Source organism: Dipodomys merriami, unplaced genomic scaffold (assembly GCF_024711535.1).
Source record: "Dipodomys merriami isolate MVZ:Mamm:240054 unplaced genomic scaffold, mDipMer1.0.p SCAF_62, whole genome shotgun sequence".
Taxonomy (NCBI): domain Eukaryota; kingdom Metazoa; phylum Chordata; class Mammalia; order Rodentia; family Heteromyidae; genus Dipodomys; species Dipodomys merriami.
The window spans coordinates 4101022-4113303 of NW_027206202.1; the positions used below are offsets into that span (position 1 = coordinate 4101022).

Consider the following 12282-nt stretch of genomic DNA (forward strand, 5'->3'; position numbering starts at 1 on the left):
GTGATCCTCAGATCTCAGCCTCCTGAGTAGCTAGGATGACAGGTGTGAGCCGCCTGTGCCGACTTAAGCCAGCTTTTTGACCCTCTTGACTTCCTGACATCACTGCCCTTGGTCCTGCGCAGAGGACTGGAACTTGCCCTCGCTCTGCAGAGGGGAAGAGCCATAGCCAGCTGGGTAATGGTTTTCTCCTGGACTAGCACTGCTGCACTCATAGTCTAGGACCTTGTGAGCTTTATTTGTGCATGTGAAGTCAACTGTTTTATTGCTTAGAAATAAGCGTGTTGCCCGGCTGAGGCTGCGGAGGGGAAGGAGGCGTCTGATTCTACGAACTTGCTTTGCAGAACGCTGGCTGAGATGGCAGCGGCCACCTCCGTCCACGTGGTCGCCGTGATTGAGCCCATCATCCAGCATGCTGACTGGTTCTTTCCTGGAGGTAAGGGTTGTTGCTGGTCTGCTGAGGTCAGAGCCACGTGGCAAATGATAGCAAGTCTGTGTAAGGAAGACACGTTGGTGGTTACGTAATTGGCTTTGCTTTTTCATGCTTTTCTCCAGGCTTTTTTCCTTTACATTTGTACTCTGACATGATAATGTTATTATGTATTTCCATTAGTTTCACTGAAACACATTCAGTCAATGCACAGTGAGTACCCACTAGGTGCTGTGTGTTTGCTAGGTCTGTAGGAGCTTTGGACCATGGAGAAAATGAATTCTTTTTTTTGGTCTGGTTGTGGGCCTGAACTCTGGGCCTGGGCTCTGTCCCTCAGCTCTTCAGCTTAAGGCTAGCGCTCTACCACTTGAGCCACAGCACCACTTCCAGCTTTTTTCTTTTTGTTTATGTGGTGCTGAGGAATCAAACCCAGGGCCTCATGCATGCAAGGCAAGAGCTCTACCACTGAGCCACCTTCCTAACCCAAGAAAATGAATTCTTAAGTTGTGACAGGTTAGAGACAGATGTTTGAGGAGAGATTTGATAGTCTCCCGTGTTGAGTGAATTGCCCGTGTTGAGCCACGAATTGCCTTTTAGAAGTGACTTGGGCCAGGCGCCGGTGGCTCACGCCTGTAATCCTAGCTACTAAGGAGGCTGAGATGTTAGGATCACAGTTCAAAGCCAGCCCGAGCAAGGAAAGTCCGTGAAACTCTTTATCTCCAATAAAATCACTAGAAAACCGGAAGTGGCGCTGTGGCTCAAGTGGTAGAGCGCTCGCCTTGAGCTGAAGAGCTGAGGAATAGTGCGAAGCCCAGAGTTCAAGCCCCATGACCAACCAAAAAAACAAAAAAGAAAGAAAGAAATAGAAGTGACTTGGAGCCAGGTGCCAGTGGCTCACATCTATAATCCTAGCTACTAAGGAGGCTGAGAGCTGAGGATTGAGGTTCAAAGCCAGCTCAAACAAGAACGTCCGTGAGACTCTCCAATTAACTACCAGAAAACTGGAAGTGGTGTTGTGGCTCAAGTAGCAGAGCGCTTGCCTTAAGCTGAAGAGCTGAGGGACAGTGCCTAGTCCCAGAGTTCAAGCCCCATGACCAACAACAAAAAAGAAACTTGGAATATGCAGGATTTCACTTGGAAAGGCATTTTTTTTCTTCCTGTTTCCTTTGTATTCTCTCCAGTCAGATAGTTGTTGGGCTTGTACAAAGGGAGAAAAGAAAGTAGGGAAGGTGGATTGGGGCCAGTTGGTAAAAGTCTGGGTTGCTGAGTCAGAGAATGAGGCCTGAGATTCTATAGGGGTAAACTCTTGAGAGTACATGTTGCAGTCCCTGGATCCACAGAGCTCCTTTTGGAGTGTCCTGGTAGAGTGTGTGTTAAGTCCAGGCAGGCGCACACACACACACACACACACACACACACACACACACACACACACACACACACACACACACACACACACACACACACACACACACACACACACACACACACACACACACACACACACACAGAGCTCCTTTTGGAGTGTCCTGGTAGAGTGTGTGTTAAGTCCAGGCAGGCGCACACACACACACACACACACACACACACACACACACACACACACACACACACACACACACACACACACACACACACACACACACACACACACACCTGGTAGAGTCCAGGCACACACACACACACACACACACACACTTCCTCAGAGCTGTCCTAGCTCTATGGTATGAGCTCTTCACACAGGGGCTTATCACTTATCCCTGGCCTTTCCATCCACAAGAATCACACCTTGTTTACGCTCAGTAGAAATGTGATGAGTTTTGCCCAGGTTTCCCCTCAAGGAAACGATTCTTGCCAAATTGTCCCACTATTGCCTTTTAATCCTTTTTTTTTCCTGGTCATTTGTGAAGCTTGAACTCAGTCTGCGCGCTGTCCCTGACTGAGCCTGTTTTGCTCAAGGCCAGTGCTCTACCACTAGAGCCACAGCTCCTACTTCTGGCCTTTGGATGGTTAATTGGAGATAAGTGTCTCATCAACTTTCCTGCCTGGGCTGGCCTCTGAACCGCCATCCTCAGATCTCAGCCTCCCAAGTAGCTAGGGTTACAGGCGGGAGCCACCCGTGCCCTGCATTGCCTTTTATTCTGTTCTCTGCCATGGTCTCCATTTCTGTAGGTTTTTTGATGATTCAAACAATGAATCCATACTTCCTTGTAATCTTGTTTTCTGTGGGTTTGTTTGTTTTTTTTTTGTTCACAAAAGAGAAAGCAGAGGTCGGTGTGCTATGTGGTCCCTTCCCTGGTCTTGTCTCCTCACTTCCCCATGGGTTGACGAGCACTGGTGCTGTGTGTTGAAGCTGGGGGGAGGGGGAGAGGGGGAAGGGGGAGGGGGACGACAGTGTTCCCACAGACAGAGGAGCGAGGGCCCACCCTCCACCCCTGGGCTCTGTGCTCACACGTTTTTTCACATCCCTTTTTTGCAGAAATAGAATTTAACGTATCGGAAGCCTTTGTACCCCTCGCCACCCCGAATTCTAATCATTCATCCCACACTGGAAATGATTTTGACTCTGGGACCCAGGAGAGAAAGCGGCCAGCCAGCATGGCAGTGATGGAAGGGGACCTGGTGAAGAAGGAGAGGTGTGTTCACTCCCAAATCCTGGGGGACATCCGACCCACTATCCGGTGCTAGCTCAGCATCTTCTCTGTCCCCCTGACTGGTAGAGTCCCAATCACTGAGGATGCTTACTGTAGATGAGCGCAGTGTGTATCTGGCCTAGACGTCTCTTGTGGCTTGTCAGCGGACACCTGCACATGGGCTGTGCCACAGTGGAAGGTCACCACACACACGGCAAACTCACCTCACCCTATCTCCCTGGACTTCTGTCTAGGACTGTGTCCGAACACCGCACATCTTGACGAGGTGTGTGAAATTCTGTTTAAAGAGACAAGACCTTAACGTCTTGGCTTCAAAATGAAAGGCAACCACTGAATTTGATGTTTAGTCGGAGAAACCGGTTCAGGAGGAAAACAGAGGCCCTGATGAACTTTGTCTCTCCTGTTCTCTATGGGCAGCTGGTGAGATTTGGGGGTTTTTTTGCCTTTGGGTGCCACCTGTCGGTGTGTGTGGTGAAAGGCTACTGTAGCACTCGCCAATATTGCCAAGCTGCGGGTGTGTAGAAGCAGTGTGCTTCCTGACGCGTGCATGCGGTATTGTTACTGCGGGTGCTTTACAGAGGAGGAAATAGCCAGTCTTCTTTACCCATTGGAGTGAGGCATGTGGGGTACTCGTTTTGATAGGGTCAAAAGTAAAGGAAAACACTTGGCTTTACTGTTCTGTCATTCCAAAATTCACATTTCTTCTGTAGAAGTGTCACGTAGCTGAGCCTTCAGTAAAGACTAATTTCAAGCCAGGCACTCGTGGCTCACTCCTGTAATCCTAGCTACTCAGGAGGCTAAGATCTGAGAGTCATGGTTCAAAGCCAGCCTGGGCAGGAAAGCCTGTGAGACTGTGATCTCCAATTAGGATAACCAAACAGAGCTGTGGCTCAAATGGTACAGCACTGGCCTTGATTAAAAGAGCTCAGGGACAGTGCCCAGGCCCTGAGTTCAAGCCCCATGACCAACCCAAAAAGAGAGACAGAGTCAGAGAGATTAATATCAAGCTGTGCTGGCGGCTCATGCCTGTGATCCTAGTTGCTCAGGAGGCTGAGCTATTCTCTTTGAAGCCAGCCTGGAGCAGGAAAGTCTGTGAAACTCTTAAGTCCAGTTAACCACCAAAAAGCCAGACATGGAACTGTCAAGTGCTTGAGCCAAAGGAGCTCAGGGTCAGTGCCCAGGCCCTGAGTTCAAGCCCCAGGACTGGCACACACACATAAGTTAGCTAATTTCATATATCTTCAGCTATAAGATTGGTGTTACAAGTCTAGCTACCATGTCGGGTCATGATTCTCAGTTACCTGCCCTCATGGTTTGTCCCTGCCACCTGAGCCGGTAAATACCAGCTTAGACAACCACGAGTCTTTTTCATTTTTGAACAAAAAAAAAACACCCAAGAAAGAAAAGGTTTTCTGTTCACACACAATGGTCTTAAATGAATCTTTACCCTGTCTCCAGGCCTCATCCCCTCCCTGGGGCAGCAATTTCCCAACCTTAGGCCTCTACTGGAGGAATTCTTCCCTGTACACACCAGTCTGGATTTCCAGACCATTAGGTGTGGCCACTGTACCTGTGGTCAGCCTCTTTGGCTTCCACCGAATTTCCCACACACTGACGCGAGATGGGCATGCAGGGGCAGGGAGACGGGCTCAGGGCCGAGCTGCCGCCCGAGACGCGGCCTGCCTGCTTGCTTTCAGCTGCTCACCCCACATCGATCAGGGAGCTTGGTTAGCTCCTGGTCGTTGGCTTTGCTTGGTTTCGAAGCCAACACGGATGCTTGCTTTGTTGGTCTCAGGGCTGACCATTATGTGGTCTTTTACCATCTGCTGGGCAACTCGGCCTGCTGTTCAGTGTGAACGCGTTGAGGATGAGGGGCTTCTGTCTCTGTAGCTGGCTTGCACGGTGTTGACTGTTTCTTCTCTCTGTGTAGCTTTGGTGTGAAGCTTATGGACTTCCAGGCTCACCGGCGCAGTGGCACTCTAAATAGAAAGCACATTTCCCCCGCTTTCCAGCCGCCACTCCCGCCCACAGACGGCAGCGCCGGGGCTCCCGCGGGCCAAGAGCCCTCTACCCAGAGCTCTAGGGCTGATGGCAGCTCAGGGTGTGGGACGGTCCCCTCCACTGCGGGCACACTGGAGCAGGGCCCCAGCCCGGGCAACAGCAGGTAAGGAGCCCACTTCTGCTGGCAGTGGAGGCCGGACACCCTCACGCCTCACAGGCAGTGATGACCTCTGGGCAGGGCCCCTTGCCTCAAGGAACCACTCAAGGACGAACCCGACCCACGTTCATGCCTCTGGTGGGCACAGGACAGCCCGAAGGACCCCACATTGCTTGCCTCCTTTTCTTGTTATATCACAAGAAAGCAGCATTTGTTTACATTCCTTGCCATTCTGCTTTGGTGCTAGAAGCTGGAGGCTAAGTAGTGACTAACATTGGGGGCATCTGTGTACTGATTTGTAGCCGCCAGTGTTCACGTGTCACGTGCCTGTCGTCACGCAGTGCGCCTGAATGTATGTAGCAAGCTAGTGTAGCCGTCGTCCCCCTAGCACGTCACTCATGTACTCCTGCTCATCAGCCATACGGGTTCTCTGAGGAACTGATACATGTGCCAGGCACCCAAGTCCCTGCCCTCAGGGCTGTCAGGCCTGCAAGGGAACTGGCACATGAGTACAAGGTAGAAAGCAAGATGACATTTCCTTCTTAAAGGAAGCTCTCTGCTGAGCTGTTGGGAGGGGCCTGTCCAATACAGCACCTTGAAGAGAAGATGCCTTTGAACTTGAGATTTTAGTTCTGGTAATGTTTCTAATGTCTCAGAACTGGCAGCTGCTCTACAAGATGAACCCACTTCTTACCATCACTTACTGTCCATGTACTGTCCACAAAGCCCTAAATGATCATAGCTGAAGTGAAATACATGCCATAAACAAGGATGGCCTGGTTTCCAACCGCACGGTGTGCGTCCCTGCACTGACTGAGATGACTGTGCCTTGGGAAAACTGTTGATCTCGACTTCTGTCCAAGGTCCTTAGAGGCTGGGGGCTTGATTCAGCCGTAGCTGAACTCTTGAGTGCTCTGAACCATTTTTACTCATATCTTCTGGGTGGTTCCATGTTTGGTTAAGAAAAGTTAGGACTTCACACTTAGTGAGCTCGGCATTGGCTGTGTGCTGGCTTATTCTGTACCTATGTTTGTTTTAGTTTAAGTGTTTCTTGTTAGAAAAAAATAAATATAGGCAGCCAGGCTACAGGTAGCTCACCACTGCAATCCTAGCTATTAATAACAAGGCTGAGATCTAAGGATTGCAGTTCAAAGCCAGCCCGGGAAGGAAAGTCTGTGAGACTCTTATCTCCAATAAACCACCAGAAAATTGGAAGTGGCGCTGTGACTCAAATGGTAGAGCGCTAGCTTTGAGCTAAAGAGCTCGGGGACAGCACCTAGGCCCAGAGTTCAAGCTCCACAACCACCACCACCACCAACAACAACAACAACAACAAAACATAGAGGCAAATTTACATGTTTTCATTTTCTCACACTATCAACTTGTTCAAAACTAAATGTCTAAAAAACGATGAGCTGTCACTGCAGAAGGACAAACAGCATCAGCCATCCAATGGCCCTTTATTAGTTTTAGACTCTCAAAATTCTGTGTACATTTCACCGAAGCCTCTTGTACTGTAATGGCCCTGACAGTGTGCTGCTATCATGTGTGTACAGGAAGTTCCATCCCAGAAGTACAGGCCTGGGTTCCCGCCCCTTCCCTGCTATGATCAGTGCTGGGGCTGGTGTCAGCATTAGCTTCCCAGAGACCAAATCATTGATCATAGTCAAACCCTTTATAACCTAGAGTATTAGTGGGCTGTTGACTCTGCCTTTTTTTTGTACTATGTATAATATATATGTGTGTATATATATATATATATATATATATATATATATATATCCCAAAGTCTTTATTTTTAACATCCAGTAATATATATATCCCAAAGTCTATTTATTTTTAATATTCAGTAAGTACAAGCAAAGCAGAACTTGTGATGTATTGTGTCACTTTGAAATGGCCTTTCACTTGACATTTGAGTGCCAGAGTAGTTGAAAGCTAGGAATCTTAAAATATATGTGTGTGTGTATATATATATATATGTAAATGGAAAGGATATCGTTTTTAAGTAAATATTAGCCATATGGGCTCAATGTGAACTATTTCAGGTTTAGGTCAGCCCTTGCCTTGTTGAGACGAAAGCTGCCCATGGAAGCTTGCGTATGCACTCAGCCCTCCATGCCCCGAGTTCAAACATCCACCGATCAAAAATTGTTTTCTCTTAAATCCTGTCTGCACGGAACATCCGAATCTTTGTCCTTGTCTCTATTTCCCACACCCTGTAGCTTAGCCACATCAGACCTGCTAGCATACGTCAGCTAGAGATGACCAGAAGTCTGCAGGAGGATGGGTGCAGGACACATGCAAACCCTGCGCCACTTTCTGTTGGGCTTGGAGCACCCCGGGGTGTTGATCTCTGCAGAGAACCCCAGACCCACGCCACCCCTGGTGTTCAGAGGGATGGCTGCATCTTAAGGAATGTTTAACTTTTTTAGCTGAGATTGTCTGTCCTCTAACTTGGTTTATATTCCCCCTTAGTCCTCCAAAACCCAAGGACTCTGTATCTGCAGCTGTCCCCGCACCTGGCAGAAACAGTAGTCAGGTCACCACCGGCCAAAACCAGACCCAGGCGAGTGGCAGCTCCCATCAGCTGGCAGTGGGCCCACCGCACAGCGCCGCTGGCCCCAGCCCTCACACGCTGCGCCGGGGTAAGTACCCTGGTGCCCCTGGCCACTGGGGGGAGGGTGTGCTCTCCTGGGGCTAGTGGCTTTGGCTCCAATACTTCCATGTCCGCTCTAAAACAGCAACCAGGGAGATCAGTCCTTAAAGAGGGGGGAAAAAAAAAGCATGTTAGAGAAATGACACAGAAGAGCAGCAGACGTACATGAATATGCGCCCTTTATGGCTACAGAGCTCATGTTTCTCCACAAATGATCCCCGTTTCCCAGGAGTATGGTTTCAGGCCTTCACTGCGGTTGGGAACCACCGCAGCCTCTCTACCACCCAGACCTTGTGGGTCTGGGAGCCACAGTGGCCTTCAACTCAGGGTCAGGGCTTTCTGAATTGCTCCCACAGTCTCCCCTGTGGTCCTCCACCCAGCAGCCCAGGGCACTGCTTTGAAACACAAAGAAATGGAAGAATCTATGCATAAAACTCCCCCGTGTCCCATGCACACAGCCCACCTCAGCCCTCCTCCCTCAGTGCACCAGGCCTCCCCTGGTCCTGGGCGCCCACACCTCAACCCCCGTCAGTGTACCAGGCCCCCCCTGAGCCTCTGCACCTCACCTCACCCCCAGTGCACCAGCCTCACCCCCAGTGCACCAGCCCCCCTGAGCCTCCACACCCCACCTCACCCCCAGTGCACCAGCCCCTCCCCCCCAGCCTCCACACCCCACCTCACCCCCAGTGCACCAGCCTCCCTGAGCCTCCACACCCCACCTCACCCCCAGTGCACCAGCCCCTCCCCCCCTGAGCCTCTGCACCCCACCTCACCCCCAGTGCATTAGCCCCTCCCCTCCTGAGCCTCCACACCCCACCTCACCCCCAGTGCACCAGCCTCCCCCCCTGAGCCTCCACACCCCACATCACCCCCAGTGCACCAGCCCCTCCCCCCCAGCCTCCACACCCCACCTCACCCCCAGTGCACCAGCCCCCCCGAGCCTCCACACCCCACCTCACCCCCAGTGCACCAGCCCCTCCCCCCAGCCTCCACACCTCACCTCACCCCCAGTGCACCAGCCCCCCTGAGCCTCCACACCCCACCTCACCCCCAGTGCACCAGGCCCCCTGAGCCTCCACACCCCACCTCACCCCCAGTGCACCAGGCCCCCCTGAACCTCCACACCCCACCTCACCCCCAGTGCACCAGCCCCTCCCCCCAGCCTCCACACCTCACCCCCCGAGCCTCCACACCCCACCTCACCCCCAGTGCACCAGCCCCCCTGAGCCTCCACACCCCACCTCACCCCCAGTGCACCAGCCCCCCTGAGCCTCCACACCCCACCTCACCCCCAGTGCACCAGCCTCCCCTGAGCCTCCACACCCCACCTCACCCCCAGTGCACCAGCCCCCCTGAGCCTCCACACCTCACCTCACCCCCAGTGCACCAGCCCCTCCCCCCCTGAGCCTCCACACCCCACCTCACCCCCAGTGCACCAGCCTCCCCCCCAGCCTCCACACCCCACCTCACCCCAGTGCACCAGGCCCCCCTGAGCCTCCACACCCCACCTCACCCCCAGTGCACCAGCCCCCCCGAGCCTCCACACCCCACCTCACCCCCAGTGCACCAGCCCCCCTGAGCCTCCACACCACACCCTCAGTGCACCAGGCCCCCCTGAACCTCCACACCCCACCTCACCCCCAGTGCACCAGCCCCTCCCCCCAGCCTCCACACCTCACCCCCCAGTGCACCAGCCCCCCCTGAGCCTCCACACCCCACCTCACCCCCAGTGCACCAGCCTCCCTGAGCCTCCACACCCCACCTCACCCCCAGTGCACCAGCCCCCCTGAGCCTCCACACCCCACCTCACCCCCAGTGCACCAGCCTCCCCTGAGCCTCCACACCCCACCTTACCCCCAGTGCACCAGCCCCCCTGAGCCTCCACACCTCACCTCACCCCCAGTGCACCAGGCCCCCCTGAGCCTCCACACCCCACCTCACCCCAGTGCACCAGCCCCCCCCTGAGCCTCCACACCTCACCTCACTCCCAGTGCACCAGCCTCCCCCCCAGCCTCCACACCCCACCTCACCCCAGTGCACCAGGCCCCCCTGAGCCTCCACACCCCACCTCACCCACAGTGCACCAGCCTCCCCCCCAGCCTCCACACCCCACCTCACCCCCAGTGCACCAGCCCCCCCCCCGAGCCTCCACACCCCACCTCACCCCCAGTGCACCAGCCTCCTCCCCTGAGCCTCCGCACCCCACCTTACCCCCAGTGCACCAGCCCCCCCCTGAGCCTCCACACCCCACCTCACCCCCAGTGTACCAGCCCCCCCTGAGCCTCCACACCCCACCTCACCCCCAGTGCACCAGCCTCCTCCCCTGAGCCTCCACACCCCACCTCACCCCCAGTGCACCAGCCTCCTCCCCTGAGCCTCCACACCCCACCTCACCCCAGTGCACCAGCCTCCCCCCCAGCCTCCACACCCCACCTCACCCCGCTCACAGCACTCTGCTTCTGGGGCCCTCCATCCACCATACTTACAGTTTCTGCACCTTTTGTTGTCCTTCCAGAACATTCTGTCTTATATCTATCTTCATGGGCTGCTTCTCACCAGCAGGTCTTGCTGAGAGGCCGCATTCTCCATGGCCGCCCTGGCCCTCACTCCCCCGCCCTGCCCCTCAGTGTTTGGAGAGGGGTCCAGGTCGGCCTCACACTCGAGCAGACCCGTGTTTCTCATCTAACACGTTTGAGGGCTGCTCCTGCGCGCTCGGCAGGGCTGCGGGGAGCTGAGCTCCGGCCGCACCCCAGCTCGGCTCGGCGCAGGCCCAGCCACCCACCCCGGGGGGTTCACCCCACCCCAGAGCCACCAGCCTGGGGCCGGGCCGGGGCTGGCCGTCCCGCCTGACGCGTGTCCCCCCCCTTTGTGCAGCCGTGAAAAAGCCCGCCCCAGCGCCCCCCAAGCCCGGAAACCCGGCCCCCGCGCCCGCGCCCAGCCTCTCCCCGAAGCCGGGCCCCCGCAGCCCCTCGCCGCCGGCGCCGCCCGCCCCGGCCGCGGCCCCCGGCCCGCGCCGCCCCTCCAGCGGCCCCGGCCCCATCCAGGCGCCCAGCCACCCGCCGCCGCAGCCCCCGGCCGGCAGGCCGGAGCCCGGGCCCGAGCCCACGCCGCCGCAGACGCCCACGCCGCCCAGCACGCCGCCCCTCGGGAAGCCGCCGCCCGAGCCGCAGCCGCACGCCGGGACCCTCCCGAGGCCCCGGCCCGTGCCCCGGCCGCGGAACCGGCCCAGCGTGCCGCCGCCGCCGCAGCCCCCCGGGGGCGCGCACGGGGACCCCCGCCGCCGCCGCCGCCGCCACCTCCTCCAAAGTCGTGACCGGTGAGTGGGGGCGCAGGGCAGCGCGCTGGCAACGCCTTCCCAGCAAATCCCTTCCCTCAGCCCCGCACCCCGAGGCGCACCCCTGTAACCGGCTACTCAGGAGGCCGAGATCTGAGGATCAGGGTTCGAAGCCAGCCCGGGCAAGGACAGTCCATGAGACGCTGATCTCCAGTGAACCACCAGAAAAACGGACGTGGCGCTGTGGCTCCAGTGGTAGAGCGCCCGCCTTGAGCTGAAGAGCTGAGGGACAGCGCCCAGACCCAGAGTTCAAGCCCCACGACCGGACCAAAAAAAAAAGAAGTCTGGAGTGTGCAGAGCCAGCCTCTCCGGGAGGGCAGGGCCTGGGGACACAGCGCCAGCCTCTGGCTGGACCGGAGGAGGAGGAAGGTTCCCTATCCCTCCCGGGGCTGGGGGGTGAAGGGTAGATTTTAGTGGCTACTTCAAGGAGTGCTAGAACATGACTGTCGACTTTGATATCTTAAAGTACATTTCCCTCCCAGAAACCGGACTTCACTACTTAAAGATGAGTAGATGTTGCAGTGTGGTTTAAAGTGGTCACTGGAGTCCCCCCCCCCTCCCCTCCTAGCCACCTCCTGGTGATCTCGGCCACCTGGTTGTACATTGTTGTAGTGGGGGCTTGCCCAGAGAAGCCACACCCTGGACCCCCGCCACCTTCCCAAGGGGCTTCTCAGTGGCACCTGAGCCAGTGACACCCCCCCACCCCCAACAGGTACCCCAGGAGTAGTATAGGTGAAGTTACCATTGACCAACACTTTCCCCCCAGGAACAGAATTCTTACATTTTGCACCTCAAAATGGTTGATAACTATTCTTAAGACACGAGAGCATTTGTCTTGAAACCCACAAGACCACATTATTCTGTTTGCTTGTTTGTTTCCCCATAGATACCCTACCTAGCGTCCCCACAGGTGGGGAAGGTTTCCAGGACTAAGGCCTAAGGTCTGTAACCTCCCCGCCCCCATCCCCCCCCCCAAGCAGCTTGATCCGCAGCTCCAAATGCTCCTGCTTAGCTGCGATCCCTGTGTGTGCTTTTGACTCCGCCCCAGGA

General features: G+C 55.6%; 1 protein-coding gene across 1 annotated transcript in view; it reads left to right on the forward strand.

Moving 5' to 3' along the window:
* Arhgap17 (Rho GTPase activating protein 17) overlaps positions 1-12282 on the forward strand; it is an 89213-nt gene that overhangs the window by 69783 nt on the left and 7148 nt on the right. Inside the window, 6 exon segments of the mRNA XM_070004301.1 lie at positions 342-433; positions 2907-3063; positions 5012-5245; positions 7718-7887; positions 10773-11169; positions 11171-11214. Coding sequence (XP_069860402.1) covers positions 342-433; positions 2907-3063; positions 5012-5245; positions 7718-7887; positions 10773-11169; positions 11171-11214 — 1094 coding nt within the window.